The following is a 24,332-nucleotide window of genomic DNA, read 5'->3' on the forward strand; positions in this document are numbered from 1 at the left end:
TCTGTCAAATCCTCTTCCGTTTTTACAATTTTGTTGAGCTAGTAAATAAATATATAAAGGGACTGGTGCCCTTTTCAAAACCAAGACAAAGAAAATATTTTAGAGCAAACATAACACAGCACAAACTATTTTAATTTTGCAAAACTGAAAACCAATACAGATAATGGCACTAAGACATATTTACCAGAAAATGCATTTGTGTACAAAATTTAGTTTCATAAAGTTTGACATGAAGTCTTTTAATCAGATTCTTCTACATCCTTTGTTGACCACTCACAGGGAATGATATATTTTCACATTGTGCTAATTTAAAGCTATGAGATATTAATCTATCCATAAAGTCACAAGTTTTCAACACTCCTTGTTATGATTGTTGCATTCAAACATTTAGTAGTTTGATATACAGAAATTTTCTTTTTCTTCTTTACAAAATTCTTCCTTTAAGGAACAGATAAAACTTTTGTCTCATAAAATTTCTTCCACCAGTTTTTGAAATCAGTTAAGAGTTTCGTCATGAAATATATGTCTAAACTTGCAGCTTGAACTAGCCTCCACCAACATTTTTACATATTCTGTAGGTGCTTGTACATGATCAGTTTGTTTCAAGTGTCTCTTTATAATGCCAGAATTACGATTAACTGGGAGGAATGAATGACCTCTTTCTGTGTAGTAGTGGATAACTTTGACAAATCGTCCCAACCAGTATCATTGGGTTTTGGATACCAGTGCTACTCTGGCTTTGGCCTCCAGTGGCATTGGAAAATAAACACATCTCTTTTGCCTTTTCTGGTATATTATTTTTAATATAACCACTGAGAAAAGTGCATACTATGTGTGGTCCTCTATGTCCCATACCTTCATGACATATATCACGTATAATGTGAAACTGAATTTACAAATAGTGATGTTGTTGTTGTGGTCTTCAGTCCAGAGATTGGTTTGATGCAGCTCTCCATACTACTCTATCCTGTGCAAACTTTTTCATCTCCCAGTACCTACTGCAACCTACATCCTTCTGAATGTGCTTAGTGTATTCATCTCTTGGTCTCCCTCTACAATATTTACCCTACACACAGCCCTCCAATACTAAATTGGTGATCCCTTGATGCATCAGAACATGTCCTACCAACTAATCCCTTCATCTAGTCAAGTTGTGCCACAAACTCCTCTTCTCCCCAATTCTATTCAATACCTCCTCATTAGTTATGTGATCTACCCATCTAATATTCAGCATTATCCTGTAGCACCACATTTTGAAAGCTTCTATTCCCTTCTTGTCTAAACTATTTATCGTCCTCGTTTCACTTCCATACCTGGCTACACTCCATACAAGTACTTTCAGAAAAGACTTAAACCTATACTAGATGTAAACAAATTTATCTTCTTCAGAAACGCTTTCCTTGACATTGCCAGTCTACATTTTATATCCTCTCTACTTCGACCATTAACAGTTATTTTGCTCCCCAAATAGGAAAACTCCTTTACTACTTTAAGTGTCTCGTTTCTTAATCTAATTTCTTCAGCATCACCCGACTTAATTCGACTACATTCCATTATCCTTGTTTTGCTTTTGTCCGTGTTCATCTTATATCCTTCTTTAAGAGATTGTTCATTCCGTTCAGCTGCTCTTCCAAGTCCTTTGCTGTCTCTGACAGAATTACAATGTCATTGGCGAACCTCAAAGTTTTTATTTCTTCTCCATGGATTTTAATTCCTACACCGAATTTTTCTTTTGTTTCCTTTACTGCTTGCTCAATACACAGATTGAATAACATTGGGGGTAGGCTACAACCCCGTCTCAACCACTGCTTCCCTTTCATGCCCCTCGACTCTTGTAACTGCCATCTGGTTTCTGTACAAATTGTAAATAGCCTTTCACTCCCTGTATTTGACCCCTGCCACCTTCAGAATTTGAAAGAGAGTTTTCCAGTCAACATTGTCAAAAGCTTTCTCTAAGTCTACAAATGCTAGAAACCTATGTTTGTCTTTCCTTAATCTATTTTCTAAGATAAGTCGTAGGGTGAGTATTGCCTCGGATATTCCAACATTTCTACGGAACCCAAACTGATCTTCCCCGAGGTCAGCTTCTACCAGTTTTTCCATTCATGTGTAAATAATGCGTGTTTGTATTTTGCAGCTGTGACATATTAAACTGATAGTTTGGTAATTTTCACATCTGTCAACACCTGCTTTCTTTGTGATTGGAATTATTATATTCTTCTTGAAGTCTGACGGTATTTCATGTGTCTCATACATCTTGCTCACCAGGTGGTAGAGTTTTGTCAGGACTGGCTCTCCCAAGGCACAGTAGTTCTAATGGAATGTTGTCTACTCCCGGGGCCTTGTTTCGACTCAGGTCTTTCAGCAAACTCTTCACGCAGTATCATATTTTATCTTCATATACATCCTCTTCCAGTTCCATAATATCGTCCTCAAGTACATCGCCCTTGTATAGACCCTCTCTATACTCTTTCCACCTTTCTGCTTTCCCTTCTTTTCTTAGAACTGGGTTACCATCTGAGCTCTTGATATTCATACAAGTGGTTCTCTTTTCTCCAAAGGTCTCTTTAATTTTCCTGTAGGCAGTATCTCTAACCTTATTTTCTTGAAAAATGTTACTGATGCCCTTTTGAGAACCACTGAGCTATTTACAACATGGTTTGTATAGCACATAACTGTAACTGGGAAATATTGGTACAAAGCAGATACTACCTAACCAGAATAAAGTAGTGCATTTATTCACTATTTGTAATGGATTCAAATACTATTGACATATGGGGTAAATTATTATTCATCAGTGTGGTGAGAAGTGGTGAGTTTGTTGCTACTGATGGATGTACAAGCCATATATTAGTTTGAAGATACACTGTGAAAAGTTTTCTCTGTTCAAAACCATGTAACTGTGATTACGGGTGTAATTTATCTTTGCTGTAAATCAGCCCTTGTCGCTGAGCACTGTGGCTCACACTCATGAGAATAGCGATTTGGATCTTTGCCTGGCCATCCAGATTTCACTAAATAAAGTAAGGCAAGTGACAGCTTGTGTCCTTTGAAAAGAACATAACAGATTTCCCTCCCCAATCCGAGCTTCCGTCCATCTCTAATGATATTATAAATTGGGCATTAAACCTCCATCTTCTTTCCATTTCTCAATGTCTGGCATGGGCAGCAGGTAACCCCCAGACTGACTCCTTGCTGAACTTTGAGTGCAACATAGTGATCACCTTCACTGCCACTTTATTTGAAACACTGCAAATATTGATGATCGCAGTGAAGGTGCCACTTACAAACTAGAAGGGTCAATACTATAAAAGTAGAGTATGCAGTAATAGGTCTGTTCATTTGCATTCTCTTCATCGTGTAGATTGTTTGCGATACTAAAAGAGTACTATGATTTTCTTCTACAAATGACACAAAATAATGTTGTGTATGGAAGTATATTTGTAGTTATTCAACTTAAAGTTGTGTTCTAAATGAAATAGCTGAAACATCATCTTGCTTAAGTAAAAAAGCTTTATCATGGGTATGGTCATTACCATGGCCATAACTCTCATTTATCTATATTTGTAAAAGTTCCATCTTAACAAAAATCTGTCCGAAATAACGCATAAACGGGAATATTTCAGGAGTCATTGGCTATGACCAGTGACGTAGGAAACATGCATCAAACATTGTCAGTGACATTGTGAGCATAACATGGTATCATGGCAATTTTTCAAATGGACTAAGCTACATATCAGTCTGTCACCACAACCTGGTTATTTTCTTTCACATTTATTGGCTTTGCCAGCTAACAAGAAAAAATGTAAAAATACGCACCAAAATGTGACTTCATAGCACCCATTAACATTACATCACTGGTCAATACCGGCAACTAATATTGAATATTCCTCGACACTGAAATAATAATACAGTGTAAACACAATGTACTGTTTGTCAAATTTTAATGACAAGATGTGGAGATGAATCTTAACTTCTGCCATGCTGTATATATTCTTTCTCCCTATATATGTAATTTTAAACAAAAATTGCAAACACGACAAGGGGTTGCTTTGTTTTGTTCCTCGCCTCGGTTTCCTACCCATTCGCAGATTAAAACTATGCGAAGATACGGTCCTCACATATCCAGCAGTTGGAGAGCTATGTCTCTCACCCTGTAAACCAGTGATCGCAACCGATTTACCCATTTATTTTAAGTGACTTCAATCCCCAATCAAATTTTCAATAGCAGTAACGATAAACAATACTCAAGGTAAGGGATGGATGGGAGTGGTGTGAGGAAATGGACATTAAGAGGGGGAAGGAGAATATGAAGAGAAGGGAAGGATGTGATGCACAGAGAGAGGTGTGGGCGAGGAGTAGGTGGTAGACAAAGAAAGTCCAAAAAGAGTTTAGGATGTATATCAAATTCCCACACACATTTAGCAATATTGCGAAACATCTGGACATCTTCGGTAGACAGCATTAACGCTCAGGTCGAGTAACCAGGATTGCTCCACTGATCAGAGACGTGGCTCACAACAGGTGCTTGTTTCTGCCGAGCAATTGCAGTTTTCAGTCAGTTTTTTTGCAAACATGGATAATTTTATTTACGCATTGTACTACACAGTTTGTTGTAATGTTGGCGTGTTCATGCAAAAAGCAAAAAAATTTCATTAAGAGTAGGAAACAGATTACTACTTTACCCAGGTAGAGGACAGATTTGCTGCGCCATGCAAGGGTATCAGTTGGGAAGAAGGGCAACATCAAAAGTCACTGCAAAATAGTGAACTCTGGGAGTGAAAAGGATTTCGTATTGTATTCTGCTCTAAGGAAAGAAAACGTAAGACTACAAAAATCCAAACTTAATCCTCGCAGTACCAAAGGGGAGGGGTTGCTGTGTGCCCACCTTTTGAAAATATCGTAATCTAATCTGTTACTTTAAATTCAGAAAAATTCACGACAAATGTCATATTCCATTTTTCAGGTTCAGAACCCATCTTACACATGTATATGTTTTTAAAAAGTGTTCACAAATGAAAACCCACGACAGTTAAAGAAATTTCTACTTTCCCAATTTTTGTGTTATAAAATACCCCTCCACTTGGTGTAAACATTACGGAAAATTGCGGCGTTGTTGCTTAGAGTGTGCTAAAAGATATTTTCAGGTTCTTTACCCTACTTATGCATCAGTAATTATTTGAAAAGTATGTTGTTAATGAATGTTAAACACATTTAAGGATTTTTTTTATAGGGGGCACAAAGTGGACCCCCATTGGTGTTACACCTTGACGGAAAATTCTTTGGTATTGCTAGGTTTAATGGTCAACAATTAAATTTTTAGTACCATGAGACCAGAATAAATCAGCAAATGAGGTAGTCATTCCTGTTTTCAAAAATTACTGCACAGAATGAAAAAAATTGCGAAGATGGTGAGTTAATCAAAACTGCATTTTTAGAAGCAAAACTTAAAAATTACTGTGATAGCTGCAGCTATTTTTCCCAGCGTGACGCATAGACTGGTTTTTGAGGAGCGACATTTAATAATTTCAATACACGAGACGAGCGTGGTAAATATGATCCCACTAACAGGATGCACTATCTTGTCAACTGTGAATATATTTCCGTAAAGAAGTTGCTAGGCTTAGCAAGTGATTGAGACCCGCGGTGATAAGCAAGGACAAGGGATTCATAGCCTTGTGTCAAAAGAAATTTCCATAATTTTTCTTACCATATCGTAAGGCACTAGTAAGTCAGTTTGTGGAATGATTGTAAATATGAACGATGTGATGGAAACAGTCATAAAGTTAGTCAACAAAGTTAAAGCTCATGCAATCCAGAGAAGTTTCTTCAGAGCACTCAATGATGAATTTGACTGGCAGTCTGGTGATCCTGCAGCAGTACACGGCAGTTCGTTGGCTTCATAGTGTCAACTTTACAACGCAATAAATGGTTGCTTCCTGTCTTAATAAAATATACGAAAGAACGAAACAGATAGTTCCGTGAAATAGAAGATCCGATTTGGCTGCAGAAATTTGCTTTTTTACGCAGACATCAGGGAAAATTTAAATATCATTAACTTACTGCTTCGAGGATAGAATAAAGCGAATGACGCAACAGTTTCACTTGTTGCTTCATTCTCAAAAAAACGCTGGATCTGTGGGGAAAAATCTGATCCAAGGTGCATACAATCAATTTGCACGTTTGAAATAAACACTTGCCAAGCAAGGTTCTTCTTCTCATCCCAGCAAACAATACGTTGGAATTCTTTGACTTTTTTAAGGAGTCAATTCTGCAAACGTTTCCAAGATTTAAGAAAGCAATTTAGGAAGCATTACAATTGTAACTCAGTACGTCGAATCGCTCTTAATAGAGAGTGATGCTGAAGAGTTCTCTACTCGTCACGGAGAATATTCTCAAGAAGAAAATGCTGCAGCAGAGTTCGAATGGATTGATTTTCAAAGTTATTTATCTTTAAAAGCGCGTACGAAGCTGGTCCATGTTGTTCTCACAGTGAAGGCGATGTCCAGCTCGACATATCCGGGTTAGATTTCTTTTTTCAGCATGAAATTTGTGGAATCAAAGTACAGAAGCAGACTGAGTGATGAACGCTTGGACAACATTTTCAAATAGCAGAGGGAGGGAATCCCAACGTTTGCGGTTAGGCTACTTGTTACTCCGTCAGCTACACCACAGAACTAACATCCCACTCTACAAATTGTTAAGTACTGCTGCTATATTTGGGTGGTTGCTCACTGTTGTACTGCCTCTGCCTCCACCTCTTGACTTCAGATGCCTTTTCCAAGTCCCAAATCCTAAGAATGGCGGGAAGCAGATTATCTCGTGTGTTTATAGTTTGTGCGGGCTTCGTGTGGAGTTAAGTAAGGAGTAAATCCCTCACAATTACAACTGTCCTTCCTTTATAATCAGTATTGGATAGTCTGCAATGTGACTGGCTCCTGCGTAACATAGCGGGCAGTTTGGCGACAGCCGGCTGGAGTGGCCGTGCGGTTCTGGGCGCTACAGTCTGGAGCCGAGCGACCGCTACGGTCGCAGGTTCGAATCCTGCCTCGGGCATGGATGTGTGTGATGTCCTTAGGTTAGTTAGGTTTAATTAGTTATAAGTTCTAGGTGACTGATGACCTCAGAAGTTAAGTCGCATAGTGCTCAGAGCCAGTTTGGCGACAAAAATCCTGCTAATGCGCATCGGAAAGCTCACTCCATAGATATTCATAATCTATGGAGAAAAAAAGAGATTGTTTGATATCAAAACAATTTTAAAGAAAAAATGAAGTACAGAAAATATATCCTTGCTTGGAGAAGTAAAAAAATGTATTCCACTTGTGTGCAACTTAAACATTTAGCATTGTGTAGTAGCTATGCCGTGATTAATGGCTCGAAGATTATGAGACAAGAAAATAAAAACAACGCGATACGCCAAGGCGGTATCCTGCATTTTATCACAACTAATATTACATATTTTACTAATCAATACTGGATTCCATTTTGTATGTGACCTATAATTTTAGGAGACAAAATTCAGGTAAAAACTCATAACAAAATTAAATGTTTACTATTCATATAATTAATTAATAAAGATGGTGTTCATGAAATACCAAGCGCTAGATTATCATGAACAATATTTTTGCCCTCTTAGCCGTTGGTATTGAAAAATTAGTAGGGATGTGTTATAAAAATTTTGCTCATCTCGCTCGACGAAGAAATGACGGGCTGAAACATTTCGCCCTTTCCATATGTGCAAAAGTGGAGCCGTTTGTAAAAGTGAACCCCGGACAAATAAACTACTGACTTATATTCTAATACTGTAGTCAACACTTTGACATAAAACTTGGCATCTAGAGGTAAAATTTTTTTTTCTCATTCGAGTATGTTATTTTACAATCACTTTCGGCGAGAACTTTGCTATGCTTCGTTTTAACTGAAAAATTTGACACCCAAGTTTTAACCCTGCAGTAGTCGTGAATTCCTATTAATCATTGGTCGCCTGGATGACAGGTGCCACCCACCATTCTTTTCACTGTTAATTTAACAACGGTCAAAAACAAAATATATGACTCAGCTCCACACATGAAAGCGCTGATTGTTTTATAATATCCACACATAACCTATTTTAATGAAAACAAACTAAAGTGAACTTGTGTTGCAGTAAAAATGATTAATAAGTGTAGTTTGTGAACTATACATTGCCATACATGTATATTTCCAAAATTACTGACACATGGATTATTTCAGTATGCACTGTCCAACCAATTGACAAAAACTTCCTTCAAATGATCAGGGAAGGTCGACTTACTGCACCTGATACACCTTTTGCTGGTTATTTGTCCTGTGATCTACCACACTTGTAGCATCTTAATCGTTTTCCCTTTCTTTCCTCTTGCTACTGTTCACCTTGTCTTTCACTCAAAATAGTGGAAGTACACGCCTCCTTATCTCCTTGGTAATCTATGGTGCTTGACATTTCCTTTGTATTTGAGGCTTTATAAGTTCCATTGCAATATTGGTTAGGAAAGTAGTTCTTTTCAGCGCGTTTTCATTCTTATTGATTTAAATATTGAAAAATGAATAAATTTCCTATCGAAAAAGAAAAGAGAATGGTAACACAAGTAGTCGCGTTTGTAATAATTGTCAGCCAGAGCACACGATGTGGTTATTAATATTTTTATACTGCCTAACAATAGCCACTTTCAAACAATAATCGTGAAATGCCAACCTTTAAATTGGAATTCTGAAGTGTACAAATTCTCGCCTATGGGCAACCGGTACGGGTGACAACATAACAAAAGGAAAATAGCCGAGTGGGATGTCAACCGCGCGATATTCTAGGGTGAAACTTCCTTCCAGTGGTTCAAAAAGTTATGGTCCGAATGTGACCTACTTGGTGTAGTTTCACATTTTTCACATCTTCGGACTAACATTTTTAAATCAATGGAAACATTAAATTTTGTACCATAGCAGTAAAGGTTTCCGGTATCTCGGCATTACTTCGCATGGGCGCAATTGCATTCAAAAATTTATTACCTTGACAAAGTCGTGAGAAGTTAGCTGCAACATTTTACACACATATGCAACGAAGCCGTCTTCGTGAATGTAGCTACCGTGTTTAGCACCAGCCAAGCACTTCAGAGTTTTGCGGAGTATAGATGCAAATGTAGTGAGTTCCAACCTTGATAACGTTTAACTTCAGCAGCAATTCGTTACTGAACAACTGCTCGGCAACAATGAACAGATTTTACGTTTTTCTAAGTCATTGTATTCATTTATCGACCAACGCTACGTACGACTCAGGGCATGTGTAACGACCGATGCCAGTAACTGCCCCTGCTACCGGTTGCTTTCTGAAAATTAACTTAAACCGTTTCACGGAAGTCTGTCGGTTTAAACAATAGCATTTCGATTTTTATACAGTAAAACTTCGTTAACACGAATCCGAAGGGACAGAAAAATCAGGAGTTCGTGTGAAAAAAATTCGTGTTAAGTGAAAAACACAGATTTTAATAAGCATACATGTACAGCAGTACACGAATGTGTAATACACTACACTATCAATCACGTTATTGTAGACTTATAACACTATAAAGTGATTGTAAAATCCAGGTACTCACAAATTACGTACGTTACTTTCTTGGAAAAAATTCGGTCATCGTTCGCTGAAGTTCATGGGAATGATAATATTTTGTAATTTCACAACCAATTGTAATGATAGATTCCGTAAACCCAGCAGTGACATCGGATGTTGAAGCGAACCGTTTTAAACAGTCCAAGGCTGTAAACATCTCCTGACGGGTAGGTGGAATGGTATCTGTATTCTCTTTCTCTTCACTTTCTTCTGATGGCCGTTCTTGCACATCGTTCACAGGTTTTGGCACATCCGATTCCAGAGAAGCACAACGGCAAGATCGTCGTCTACACTAATGAATTCTTCGAAACTAATCCCAGGGTTCGCAACGTCTTGCAGAACTGCCCATACATCAAGTGAAGTGGCATCTTCTAACTCGTGGACATCTTCAGTGTTGCTATGTCTCCAAGCTCTGTTTAAGCACTTCCCTATATATGTTGTGGCAATTCTGAGTTCCAGGCTGCTACAATGGCTTTTATTGCGTCAAGCAGATTCCAATTTGGGGTTGCACCATTCTTTTCAGCAGCACGAATTGCAGCTCTTACAAGGCACTTACGATAAACTCTCTTTATGAGAGAGATTGTGCCTTGGTCCAAAGGCTGAAGGCGGCTTGTGGCGTTATGTGGAAAAAACTGAACCTTTATGTTGGGATAGGTTCAGATCATGAACGTTACGGCAGTACATCTGTCCAATGTAAGAAGAACATGTCTATTTTGAGCAACCATTCGACTGTTGAAACGAAGAAGCCACTAGCGAAATGGTGTGCCATCGATCCAAGCTTTCTTGTAGAGTAGATGCAAGGTAAAGTGTCCATATTTTATGTTTTTAAAACAACGTGGTTTCTCGGATCTATGAAATTGCTCAGTGCAGTTAGCATTACAGCACAGTACAACAGTCGAACGTTGTTTGCTTCCTGCTTCACCGTGACACTTACCACCTTTTATCCCCAGGGTGTGATTTGGAAAAAAGATTGTAGAAAAATCCAGTTTCATCCATGTTCAACACATCACACGAGACATCCTTTTCCTTCGCTCAGTTGAATTCATGCAACCAGCTTGTACGCACTTTCTTCATCAACTTTATTTGCTTCACCACAAATTTGTACAGATGAAATTGAATGTCTCTTTTGGAACCGATACAACCAACCAGCAGAACAACGGCAGTCTTCGATGCCCATATCTAGCAATATCATTTGCTTTTGACTGAATCACAGGGCCAGTATGTTACATGAAAGCATGTGATTGAACCACTCTAGCAGTAACGTCTCGATGTCTTCATACTTGGCAGTACGAAGTAGTTCACATTTGTTTCCAGAACCTGATGCCACAGCATTAATAATTTTTTCTCGATTCTTAATAATCGTAGATAAAGTAGATTTAGGTATTCGAAACTGCTCTGCAGTTGCTGTTTTTTTGGTACCACGGTCCACATCATCTAGAATCTTAAGCTTTAACTGTACATTTAGAGTGGGGTGACCAAATTATTTTCGGTGAAAACCGGGACACATTCACCCGGGTGCCAATGGACACTTCATTCCACATGTACCCGGGTTTCATAATTTTAAATATTAATGTTTTGTTGATACATTTTGTTAACCCGATTATTATAACTAATAAGAGGATACAGAAGATTGATATAATCTAGATTATCTGTATAATTAATGACACTTAATAAACATATACAGTAATAAAGAAATGTATTACGATTTTTACAAAATTTTACAGCCATTCAACTTTTAATCATTTAATATTAACATGAGCTTTAATATTACTCAGCACTTGTAGATGGAATTGACTGTCCTTGGAGAAAAGGGTATTTTTCACTGCCTCCAGCCTTCTTAATCATGTCTTTGTTCTTTGAGACACAGTGATAAAAGTTGGGGCACAATCCATTTTGTAGTTGTACAGGATCTGCAGGATTGCTTCAAGAGAGTCCACCTCCATTCTGTTTCTTTCATCAGTCCACTGGATATTCATGAACGAAAATATTCTTTCCACATTGGCATTATGGGCTGGGATTGCAAATAAATACCTTGCAATTATTACCAACTCAGAGTAACGCTGAAGACAGTCACAGCTTTTAAAAAAACTCACCCACTTCTCATGACATCCCAATGGTGTTTTTTTCATCATTCCACTTGTGAAGACTTTCTTCAACAAAATTTGTCAGTATGCCGAACTGATCAAAGAGAATAGAATCATCGATTTCAATCTCTTTACTTTTCAAATAAGAAACTGTCTCTTCAACACTTTCCCATTTTGGCACTCTCTTCAGTAACATCCAATCAAACACCGGCGATGAGGGTAAATATGAGGCGCTCCACTTGCTGAGATATTCTAGACAAGTGTAGAAATTCCTTTCCGCTGCTTCTGATACTTCTGCTCTTTTAAGGACAGATTTAACATTAAAAGAAATGAACTGCTGTTCTCTACTCTTAGTAACGGTTTCTAGAGTATTTTTCAAAACATCATTTACCTCTATTACACTTTTCGTGCTTCCCTCAATTTCCTTTATCCCATGCTGCAAAGTGCTAAGCTGACTGTGAATGAACCATAAATAGGCTTCACTTAAAGGGTTACTGAAAAACTGAACCAATATTTTGGGGGCTTTGTCTTCATTTAGGAAAAAAATCTTTTAACGGTTCAAACAGGCGGATTACTCTTTCAACAGCTGGAAACAGTGATAACCAGCGAGTTTTCGAGTGACACATTACATTCATATATTCAGTTCCCACATAATCACAGAACTTCTTAAGCATCTCTGTTCTAAATGTATGTAAAAGTGTGAGTATACCTGCATGACGATAGTATCAACATCACAGTTTAAACTGTCAGCAGATGTCTGCACGCTATTGTGTAAAACATGTGCAGGGCACCCTATGCCTTCAATGCTTTCATGCAATGTTGCCTTTCATTTGGTAAATACGTTGCATTTGCATTGTCTTTTTAAACCACCAAAGTTTGTGTTGGTGTTGTCTCCACAAATGCCACACATTTATTTTTCTCAAGATCAAACATTTCGATAGTATTCATACAAAATCTTGAAATTTCGTCAGATGTTTCATTAGGTAGGGAACTCACCTTCAAAAGTTTGGTCTGAATTCCCTGATTAAGATCGAAAAACTGAACAACAAACGGAAATATTTTAGTGACCTTATGATTGCTGGCATCAGTGGATATCCCGTAGAAAGAAGACTTTTTGATGTATTCAAGGCTTTCCTTTACACTCTGGGGAGCAATAGCTCCTTTCACTAAGGCTGACACTTTAGTTCTTGCTGAACTAAACTTTTTTGCAATGGAAGAATCATTAAACATAATGCTGTTAAGCTTATTAGTACAATCACTAGATCTATAAGTTTGGTGATGATGTACCATGTGGTAGGCTAGTGTAAGCTCGGCTGCTCGAACTTTCGTCTCTTCACTTGATTGATGTTTCACAAAATAATTTTGTAGAGTTTTACTGCAGCTCGGTGCACTGTATCTCTTAATGTGTTTCTTTGACCTGATGTGATCAACTATGTCGGAACGTCCACAATGACTTATACTAATAAAACAGTTACATACGGAACACTCTGCTTTGTAATCAAAACGACCTTTCTTAAAGAAATTCCATTCCTTGGAATAAGTCACTGAATTTGCAGGCACGTTTCGGCATTGCGTTTCACAGTATTGCAGCAATAATACCACTAATATCTGAAAAAAGTATTGCAGTTTGTCTGACAAAACATCAACTACTACACTGTTCTGACAATGAGTGTGTAAGTGGCGCGACAATCGGACGGTTTCATAGCTCTGTCACAATAATACAACTTACACCACTTACTATTTGTTGGCCAAAGTACCGCTCAAAGTAAATTATTGCCTGAGTGTATCAATACTGATACTGTGATTACTAGTATGGGAGAATGGAGGTTTTAGACAAATAAGCTAAAATATATTAATTTCTTTCCTTTAATATAGCGAAATCCCAAAAATTTGAGAAAGTTTCACGAAATGTATTTAAAAACTGAATTCCGGGACTTCTGAGCGTCCGGAAACAAATTTTCGAGACACCGGAACACAGGGATGAAAACCGGGACAATCCCGGTTTTCCAGGACGTTTGGTCACCCTAATTTAGAGCTGTCTGTTTCCTCTTTGCCATTTTCGCGTGCTACGGTACCGGTTGTAACTGTAGTTTTTATTCAGTATTCCAACTCCATATGGCTACGACTAACAGAACACCTGTCAAATCTGGCAGTGAGTACATTCCTAAATGCTGCTGTACACATTATTTAATGTCTTACAGTGTTCAGCACACGCTGATTGTTGAGGTGATAATCGCGGCTACCGACCTACTATACGTTAAAAACGAGTCAACAATAAGTATAATTATCTTTGTAGTTACATTACCTACATTCATTGCGGAAAAAAATTACGCTTTAGAATACTCTAAAGTCGGAAGTTTACAGTGAAATTTAATTACGCTAGGAACTGAAACAGAGTTCGTAATTCGCCTTAACCGAAATTCTTGTTGACCGATAAAACATACCATAAGAAGTAATGTATTTCGGGCGGGACCAATATTTTTTTTCGCGTTAACCGCGAGTTGGTCTTACTCGATTTCGCGCTGACGAGGTTATACTGTATTAAACATTAATTTTTGACATAAAAGCCGTTTCACCTATACTGACATCGTAAAATGCTGTTGAATTCATTAAAACTTTTTGCTCTAGTGAGACTATTCGCACTCCCCCCCCCCCCCCCCCCCCCCACACACACACATACACATGCGCGCGCGCGCATGCGTAAATGTAAATCTGAAATCAAGGGCATAACACTTCCAACTTTGTATAATTATTTGCGTAATGGCAAAAATATATCATTTGTTTGTTTATCATGTAGCTACGAGTAATGTTTTCTGACATCCTTCGCTACTAGAGGTAATTGTCTGCCATCATTTTAGACAGTGTAATCTAGGCCAGTGCGATAACATTTTTCCGCACGAGCGACTTTTCATTTGGTCCCCTCGCACCCCTTTTTCCCGCGTGTCTGTTTTCTCTCTTAATTGTGATTCACACTGTATACCAATGTGGTATTGGGCGCCCCAAGTGCGGCTTGTGCCGTTGGGGACCGTGGAGCGATCGCGTCAGCGTTTGTAACACCAGTGGTCGTGTGCTTGACTCTCTCAGCCAGCCATCGTGTTCCTAAGACCAGTGGTTCCCAACCTTTCTGAGGCGACTACCCCTAAGTGCAATCGGGTATTAGCTAGTACCCCTATATTTCCCCCAACATCATCAACATTAATGAATAACTGAAGTTTAGAATGAAAAGTATTTTCTTTGAACACTTCAATTTTAACATGCCGAAACATGAAGTATATTTGGTTTTTTATTGAACCAGGAACTAAAGAGCCATTGAAACAGTTGGCATTGCTTATTTGTATAAAATCTTTTTTATACAATGATCAAGCACTTCAGCGCATCGCGGTGCTATCTACAGTTCTTTCTCGGAAAATAAAGCTAACTGTCCACATTGAGGGTTGACCCATTTTGCAGAACGTACTTCCTCTGCATCACGCCACACATATTTTAAAGCAACCAAATTAAAATGTGTGTACTGTACTTAGGCGTACTGTTTGAAAATCACTTGACTATTAGACCCCTTACTGCAGTGTAGGTCTTCCAACATTACAGTTAGTCATCGTTTGTGTTGTGCTGTCACTTAGCTCCTTTATTGTTGCCCCCCTGCGGGTTCGGGGGTAAGAATAGGCCCGCGGTATTCCTGCCTGTCGTAAGAGGCGACTAAAATGAGTCTCAAACGTTTCGGCCTTCTGTGATGGTCCCCTCTTGGGTTTGACCTATTTTTTTCTTTTCCCAAATTTCCGTTGTTAGTGCGTGCCATTTGGGGAAGGACACCTTACGTGGTGTTTTTCTATTGGTCCATCTTGCTCCACCATCTTGCATGTTACCTATTGTCGTGTGGGGGGGGGGGGGGACTACGCCCAACATCTTCTGGGTTGTCTCCTTCTAGCCTTCTGCGCACTCTTCTTCTTAGCGCCCACGACAACTGTGGACCCTTTCAACACCTAAAATCCAGCACGGTAGCCAGTCCGTTATGGTGCGGTCGTCATGTACCCTCTTGGTGGTAGCCCCCTGACCACGCAGGGATCGCACTACAGATGCCAGAGCTGTTTCCTCCCCATGCATGCCAAGGAGTATGTGCCCATCTTGTCTGGGGCACGGGGACTCCGGGCAACGGGATATCGGCCAGGTACCCGTTGCTTTGGCTGGGTGGCGCCCTTGGGGAGAGCTCTCGTTCGAAGTAGGTGGCATCTGGGCGGATGTGGTGCACTGAAGCGCAATAAATCACACCGTGGTCGCACGGCCACCAGCGTCTCTAAACGAGGTAGAGCCGACTTCGATGCTGCGCAATATGACCCTCAGACGTTCCCCTCGTTGGCTGCGCCATGGGAGGGATGCCGATCTAGTGCCAAGCGGGAGCCGTACGTACCGCAATACCTTGTCTGCAGCAGGACTGATGGTGACTCCTTTCTTCCGACGAAGCCTATGTTTTTTGTGGAACACCTGGAGGATAAGTTTGGGGAAGTGGCAGGGTTGTCAAAAATGAGGAATGGGTCCATCCTCCTCAAGACGTCCTCCCCAGCCCAGTCACGAGCGTTGCTCTTGTGTGATAAGCTGGGTGACGTCCCTGTTACCGTCACTCCCCACAGTAGCTTAAATATGGTCCAGGGGATTATTTACCATTGTGACCTCTTGTTGCAATCCGATGACGAGCTGAGAGCCGACTTGGAACGACGTGGTGTGCATTTTGTCCGTCGTGTCCATCGAGGACCCAAGGCAAACAGGGTGGCCACCGGTGCCTTTATCTTGGCCTTCGAGGGTGATGTCTTGCCCGAGAAGGTCAAGGTGATGGTTTACCGTTGCGACGTCAAGCCATACGTGCCTCCCCCGATGCGGTGCTTCCAGTGCTGGAAGTTTGGGCATATGTCCTCCCGTTGCCCATCCAGCGCTACATGTCGAGATTGCGGACGCCCCTCTCATCCTGATTCTCCATGTGTGCCTCCGCCTGTATGTGTGAACTGTGGGGAGCACCACTCTCCATGCTCGCCGGATTGCCCCGTTCTTCATAAGGAGCGGAAGATAATGGAATTTAAGACCCTGGACCGGCTTACTTATCGAGAGGCTAAACAGAAATATGAAAGGTTGTATCCTGCTTCCATTCGAACATCTTATGCTGCAGCCACGTTATCGTCGCCCACGCGAGCGACGGTTGTCGCTTCATCTGTGCCACCTTCAGTGGGCCCTCGGGGCCATGTATCTCTGTCTGCCACCCTCGTGCCTGGGGGCAAGCCTTCCTCTGTTGCCCCCTTAGCAGTTGGGGGCAAACCCTCTTCTGTCGCTCCCCCCACGCTTACTTCGGGAGTGACATCTGCTCCACAACCGGGAGGCTCGATCCCTCCCCCTCCTTCTCCGCCGGCGTTGCCTCCGCCGGTTCCTCTCTCGCGGAAGGGGTCCCTCGGGGTTCTCCCTTCCTCCGTTTCTTCTCCTTCCCAGCCAGATGTCAGCCAGTGGCTGAAGGTTCCGCCACCTGCTGGTCGTAGGGCTTCTGCGTCGTCGTCAGCCTCCGACGCTCCTTCAGAGAAGCTCTCCCAGCCTTCTCACCCTAAGGGCCGACGTGACAAGAAGGAACAGCATGTGTCCAAGAAGAAGGACGTTCCGGCGGTTTCAGCACCGCCTGCTGTACATAGTCCTGGCTCCGGGGATGAGGTGGAGATCCTCGCCTCTGCCGCGGATCTCGCCCTCACGGAACCCTTGGGGGCCTCTCCTATGGACTCAGCTGCCTCTCCCCCGGTGGCGGCAGTTGGCTTTGAGGCGCTGTCTGCCTCTTAGTCGCATTCACGCCCTCCCAGTCCCTTCCTGCTTCCATTCTCCAGTGGAACTGCGGTGGTTATTTCCGCCACCTGCCTGAGCTCCGGATGCTTCTGAGTGATTCCCCTGTTCTCTGCATTGCTCTGCAGGAAACTTGGTTTCCGGCACTGCAGACCCCCACCCTTCGCGGTTATCGGGGATACTATAAGAACCGTGCTGCCTGTCAACGAGCGTCGGGTGGGGTTTGTCTTTTTGTTCACCACTCTGTTTGTAGCTCGCCAGTACCCCTTCAGACGCCTTTAGAGGCAGTCGCTGTCAGGGTTGAGCTCTCGCCGGCTATTACTGTTTGCTCTGTTTACATTCCTCCGGATGGGGAGCTCCGCCGACATGTCTTGGCTGCACTGCTGGCTCAACTCCCGCCACCTTTGCTGCTTCTAGGCGATTTCAATGCCCACAACCCTCTATGGGGTGAGACTGTCTCCGATGACCGCGGTCGGGCCGTGGAGCATGTGTTGGCTCAGCTCGACCTTAGCCTCATGAATACCGGTGCTCCCACGCATTTCAGTGTTGCCCATGGCTCGTTCTCGGCCATCGATCTCTCTATTTGCAGCCCTGGACTTGTCCCATCCCTCCACTGGAGAGTGCATCCTGACCTGTGTGGTAGTGACCATTTTCCCATCTATTTGTCACTGCCCCAGTGTCATTCTTCTGGGCGCCTGCCCCGCTGGGCTCTCCACAGGGCTGACTGGCCGTGTTTTACTTCTGCGGCAACCATTGAGTCTCCCCCACAGGGTGACATTGACGAGGTGGTCCGTGTTTTAACCACGTCCATCATTTCAGCGGCCGAGGCTTCCATCCCCCGTTCTTCTGGCCTCCCTCGGAGGAAGGCTGTCCCCTGGTGGTCGCTGGAGATTGCTGAGGCTATTCACGACCGTAGGCGGGCTCTTCAGCGTCATAGGCGGCACCTGTCTCTGGAGACCCTCATCGCCTTTAAGAGGCTCCGTGCCTTCGCCCGTCGTCTTATTGCACGGCGTAAGCAGGAGTGCTGGGAGAGGTATGTCTCATCCTTGGGCTCCCATGTCTCCCCCTCACTCGTGTGGTCCCGGATCCGGCGGATTTATGGATACCAGACCCCTATGGGTGTCCCTGGGCTCTCCTTGGACGGCGCTGTCTGCAGGGACGCTGCCGCCATTGCTGAACGGCTTGCCGCGCACTTTGCTCAGAGCTCTGCGACTGCATCTTATCCCCCCGCCTTTCGCTCTCTCAAGGAGCGAGCCGAGCGGACGCCGTTCTCATTCCACACGCGTTGTTCTGAAACATACAATGCTCCTTTCAGCGAGAGGGAATTCCTCGCTGCCCTCGCCAATTGCCCTGATACAGCACCAGGCCCAGACTGCATCCACGCGCAGATGCTGAAGCATCTCTCCAGGGACAGCCAGAGACACATTCTCGCGATCTTTAATCGCATTTGGAGCGAAGGCGTGTTCCCGTCGCAATGGCGAGAGGGTGTTATTGTCCCCATCTTGAAGCCCGGTGCGGACCCACTGGCGGTGGACAGCTATTGTCCCATTACCCTCACCAACGTTTTGTGCAAATTGCTCGAACGTATGGTGGGGCGGCGTTTGTGTTGGGTCCTTGAGTCGCGCGGTCTCCTCGCTCCATCCCAGGGTGGCTTCCGTCGGGGCCGGTCTGCAGTGGACAATTTGGTGCGGCTGGAATCTGCTGTCCGTACGGCCTTTGCCCGACGTCAGCATCTCGTTGCTGTATTTTTCGATCTGCGGAAGGCGTATGACAACATGGAGGCATCACATCCTCGCCACGTTGCATGAGTGGGGTCTTCGTGGTCAGCTCCCGGCTTTTCTTCAAAGCTTTTTATTGCGCCGCTCTTTCCGGGTGCAAGTCGGTGCCACCTCTAGTTCATCTTATATACAGGAAAATGGGGTCCCGCAGGGCTCAGTGTTGAGCGTCTCCTTATTTCTGGTGGCCATTAATGGTCTGGCTGCAGCAGTGGGGTCGTCGGTGTCTCCTTCTTTGTATGCCGACGACTTCTGCATCTCATTTAGCTCCACGACTACGGGAGTCGCCGACCGCAGGCTGCAAGTCGCCATTCGCAAGGCAGCATCATGGGCTCTGACTCACGGTTTTCAGTTCTCTGCACCCAAGACTCGAGTTATGCACTTCTGCAGGCGTCGGACGGTCCACCCTCATCCTGAACTTTACCTCGACAGCCACCTGCTTGAAGTGGTGGACACTTGCCGCTTCTTGGGACTCGTGTTTGATGCCCGGCTCACATGGGTTCCTCATGTTACTCAGCTGAAGCAAAAATGCTGGCGGCACCTCAACGCCCTCCGCTGCCTTAGCCACACGTCATGGGGTGCAGATCGCTGCACGCTGCTGCGATTGTTCAGAGCCCTTGTGCAGTCCCGGCTTGATTATGGGAGCCTGGCCTATGGGTCTGCGTCCCCCTCAGTGTTGAAGTTGTTAGACCCCATACACCACTGTGGGGTTCGGCTTGCAACTGGCGCTTTTCGCACCAGCCCCGTGGATAGTCTACTGGTGGAGGCCGGGGTTCCCCCGCTGCAGATTCGCCGCCATCGTCTGCTCGCCGACTATGCTGTCCACGTTCATTGCTCGCCAGACCATCCCAATCGTCGCCTGCTTTTCCCTGCTATGGTCCTCCATCTGCCCGAACGGCGACCTAGGTCTGGGCTTTCCGTAGCTGTCCGTCTCCAGTCCCTGCTGTCAGAACTGGGGTCATTCCCTCTTCTGCCTCCCTTCCGGGTCTGTACACCTACGCCTCCCTGGTGTTTGTCCCGGCCGTCCGTCCATCTGGATTTGGCACAGGGACCTAAGGACTCGGTTCCGCCTGTGGCCCTCCGTCGCCGTTTTCTTGCGCTCCTCGCCTCATTTCCGGGCTGTGAGCCTGTCTACACTGATGGTTCCCTGGTTGATGGTCGCACTGCCTACGCTTTTGCTCACGCTGCCCATGTTGAACAGCGCTCCTTGCCAGCTGGCTGTAGTGTTTTTACTGCAGAGCTGGTGGCCATCTTGCGCGCTCTTGAGCATATGCGTTCCTGCTCAGGTGCGTCCATCGTCATCTGCAGTGACTCCCTGAGCAGCCTCCAGGCCATCGACCGCTGCTATCCCTCTTCTCCTCTGGTGTCCTCTATTCGGGAGTCTGTTTCCACCATTATCCACTCTGGTCGTTCGGTGGTTTTTGTTTGGACGCCAGGTCACGTTGGCATCCCGGGGAACGAACGTGTTGACAGGCTGGCCAAAGGGGCGATAGACGCCCCAGCTTTGGAGATCGGCCTTACGGCTCGCGACCAGCAGCTGGTGTTGCGCCGTAAGGTGCTTGGGATGTGGGCTGCTGAGTGGCGTGGCATGACAGCCCCGAATGAACTGCGGGCTGTCAAGGAGACGACCGCTGTGTGGCGTTCCTCCCTGCGAGCTTCTCGCAGGGACTCGGTGGTCCTGTGTCGGCTGCGCATCGGCCATACGTACCTGACGCACGGCCATCTGTTGCGTCAGGAGGATCCCCCCCCCCTGTGTCGGTGTGGGTCCCGGCTGACGGTCGGCCACATTTTGCTGGAGTGTCCTCGACTGCGCACACTCCGGCAATCTTTTAATCTCCCGGGCACTTTGGCTTTAGTTTTATCCGACGATGCCTCCATGGCTGATGACGTTTTAAATTTTATCCGTGGTAGTCCGTTTTATGGTTCGATTTAGGGAGGTCCTGCACCTTTCCCTTTCTGTGTCTTTTGTCCTTGTGTCTGTTGCTGTTCTGGTGTGCCGTGAGATGGTTGACTCTTTCCCTTTTTTGTTCTCGTGGTCAGTCAACCAGTCTCCGGCCATCTTCCTTTCTTCTGTTTCTTTCTGTCTGGTGTTCCTCTGTCCTGTTCTTGTCTGTAGTGTTTGTTGCTGCATTTGTGTTCTTTTAGCGCCTGGGGGGACGTCTCCTCCCCCTTTGGTTTTTACCTGCTCCGTCGATTTTCGGCTCGCCTGATTTTGGAATGGGGGACTGATGACCTTCGCTGTTTAGTCCCCCTTAAACATCCCAACAACCACCACCACCTTTATTGTTGTGAAGCGAATAATGAAGAAATTTCTTGTCTATTGCGGGAACCACCCACTACTCGCAGAAGACGTTTTCATGAGATATTTACGGACACGTTTCAATTTTATTGTGGTAGGTACATGTTACAAAGCGTTTGTGCTATGAGTGGGCTAAGTGAGGCTGTAAGGAAGGTGTTCATACATTCGTTTTATGTAATCATTACTACAGTTTTTCGAAATAGTGATAATAGTAAGGATATTTTCAACATAATTCAATTTAAATCTTTTATTTTTACCTCTCAGAAAATTACATACAGCTTTCCTTAGTGACAAATTTATCAAAATATGACATGGCTGGTGCTAATTTGTGTTATTCATATCTTTCTGTTCCTGTCAACTAAGAGGAGAAGTAAGAACAGTCTGTATGATATATAAGCTCTAAGAATCATCGTACCAGTGCTTTCTTTTCTCCAAACTTCAACATTTCTTTAATTTTCACCCATTAAGCCAGTCAAAATAAGGATGCCAATGAGAGAACATATCACTTCCATGGAAGTTTCTTTTACATCCCTCTCACTAGAGTAGATGTTTTATGTTGCTGCTGTTGTTGTTGTTGATGTTGTGGTCTTCAGTCCTGAGACTGGTTTGGTGCATCTCTCCATGCTACCATATCCTGTGCAAGCTTCTTCATCTCCCAGTACTTACTGCAACCTACATCCTTCTGAATCTGCTTAGTGTATTCATCTCTTCGTCTCCCTCTACGATTTTTACCCTCCACGCTGCCCTCCAATGCTAAATTTGTGATCCCTTGATGCCTCAGAACATGTCCTACCAACCGGTCCCTTCTTCTTGTCAAGTTGTGCTACAAACTCCTTTTCTCCCTAATTCTGTTCAATACCTCCTCATTAGTTAAGTGATCTACCCGTCTAATCTTCAGCATTCTTCTGTAGCACCACATTTCTAAAGCTTCTATTCTCTTCTTGTCCAAACTATTTATCGTCCATATTTCACTTCCATACATGGCTGCACTCCATACAAATACTTTCAGAAACGACTTCCTGACACTTAAATCTATACTCGATGTTAACAAATTTATCTTCTTCAGAAACGCTTTCCTTGCCATTGCCAGCCCACATTTGATATCCTCTCTACTTCGACCATCATTAGTTATTTTGAAACTTCCTGGCAGATTAAAACTGTGTGCCCGACCGAGACTCGAACTCGGGACCTTTGCCTTTCGCGGGCAAGTGCTCTACCATCTGAGCTACCGAAGCACGACTCACGCCCGGTACTCACAGCTTTACTTCTGCCAGTATCTCGTCTCCTACCTTCCAAACTTTACAGAAGCTCTCCTGCGAAATCAGTTATTTTGCTCCCCAAATAGGAAAACTCCTTTACTACTTTAATTGTCTCATTTCCTAATCTAATTCCCTCAGCATCACCCGACTTAATTCGACTACATTCCATTATCCTCGTTTTGCTTTAGTCGATGTTCATCTTATATCCTCCTTTCAAGACACTGTCCGTTCCGTTCAACTGCTCTTCCAAGTCCTTTGTTGTCTCTGACAGAATTACAATGTCATCGGCGAACCTCAAAGTTTTTATTTCTTCTCCGTGGATTTTTATGCCCACTCCGAACTTTTCTTTTGTTTCCTTTACTGCTTGCTCAATATACAGATTGAATAACATCGGGGATAGGCTACAACCCTGTCTCACTCCCTTCCCAACCACTGCTTCCCTTTCATGCCCCTCGACTCTTGTAACTGCCATCTGGTTTCTGTACAAATTGTAAATAGCCTTTCGCACCCTGTATTTTACCCCTACCACCTTCAGAATTTGAAAGACAGTATTCCAGTCAACATTGTCAAAAGCTTTCTCTAGGTCTACAAATGCTAGAAACTTAGGTTTGCCTTTCCTTAATCTTTCTTCTAAGATAAGTCATAAGGTCTGTATTGCCTCACGTGTTCCAACATTTCTACGGAATCCACACTAATCTTCCCCAAGGTCGGCTTCTACCAGTTTTTCCATTCGTCTGTAAAGAATTCGCGTTAGTATTTTGCAGCTGTGACTTATTAAACTGATAGTTCGGTAATTTTCACATCTGTCAACACCTGCTTTCTTTGGGATTGGAATTATTATATTCTTCTTGAAGTCTGAGGGTATTTCGCCTGTTTCATACATCTTGCTCACCAGATGGTAGAGTTTTTTCAGGGCTGCCTCTCCCAAGGCCGTCAGTGTTTCCAATGGAATGTTGTCTACTCCCGGGGCCTTGTTTCGGCTTAGGTCTTTCAGTGCTCTGTCAAACTCTTCAAGCAGTATCGTATCTCGCATTTCGTCTTCATCTACATTCTCTTCCATTTCCAGAATATTGTCCTCAAGGACATCGCCCCTGTATAGACCCTCCATATACTCCTTCCACCTTTCTGCTTTCCCTTCTTTGCTTAGAACTGGGTTTCCATCTGAGCTCTTGATATTCATACAAGTCGTTCTCTTATCTCCAAAGGTCTCTTTAATTTTCCTGTAGGCAGTATCTATCTTACCCCTAGTGACATAAGCCTCTACATCCTTACATTTGTCCTCTAGCCATCCCTGCTTAGCCATTTTGCACTTCCTATAGATCTCTTTTTTGAGACGTTTGTATTCCTTTTTGCCTGCTTCATTTACTGCATTTTTATATTTTCTCCTTTCATCAATTAAATTCAATATTTCTACTAGCCCTGGTCTTTTTACCTATTTGATCCTCTGCTGCCTTCACTACTTCATCCCTCAGAGCTACCCATTCTTCTTCT

At 43.3% G+C, this 24,332-nt stretch overlaps 2 protein-coding genes across 6 annotated transcripts in view; one reads left to right on the plus strand and one right to left on the minus strand.

The window, feature by feature from the left end:
- Positions 1–5,814, minus strand: part of LOC126484505 (putative peptidyl-tRNA hydrolase PTRHD1) — a 49,542-nt gene extending 43,728 nt beyond the window's left edge. The window contains exon 1 of one of the 2 annotated variants that reach the window (XM_050108053.1): positions 5,711–5,814. In XM_050108053.1, coding sequence (XP_049964010.1) covers positions 5,711–5,782 — 72 coding nt within the window. In that variant the 5' untranslated portion in view covers positions 5,783–5,814. The remainder of the gene's footprint in view (positions 1–5,710) is intronic. The other variant, XM_050108044.1, reaches the window with a different exon arrangement.
- LOC126484461 (mitochondrial protein C2orf69 homolog) overlaps positions 1–24,332 on the plus strand; it is a 219,530-nt gene that overhangs the window by 3,241 nt on the left and 191,957 nt on the right. The gene's annotated exons all lie outside the window — the stretch shown is intronic.

Source organism: Schistocerca serialis, chromosome 1 (assembly GCF_023864345.2).
Source record: "Schistocerca serialis cubense isolate TAMUIC-IGC-003099 chromosome 1, iqSchSeri2.2, whole genome shotgun sequence".
Classification (NCBI taxonomy): domain Eukaryota; kingdom Metazoa; phylum Arthropoda; class Insecta; order Orthoptera; family Acrididae; genus Schistocerca; species Schistocerca serialis.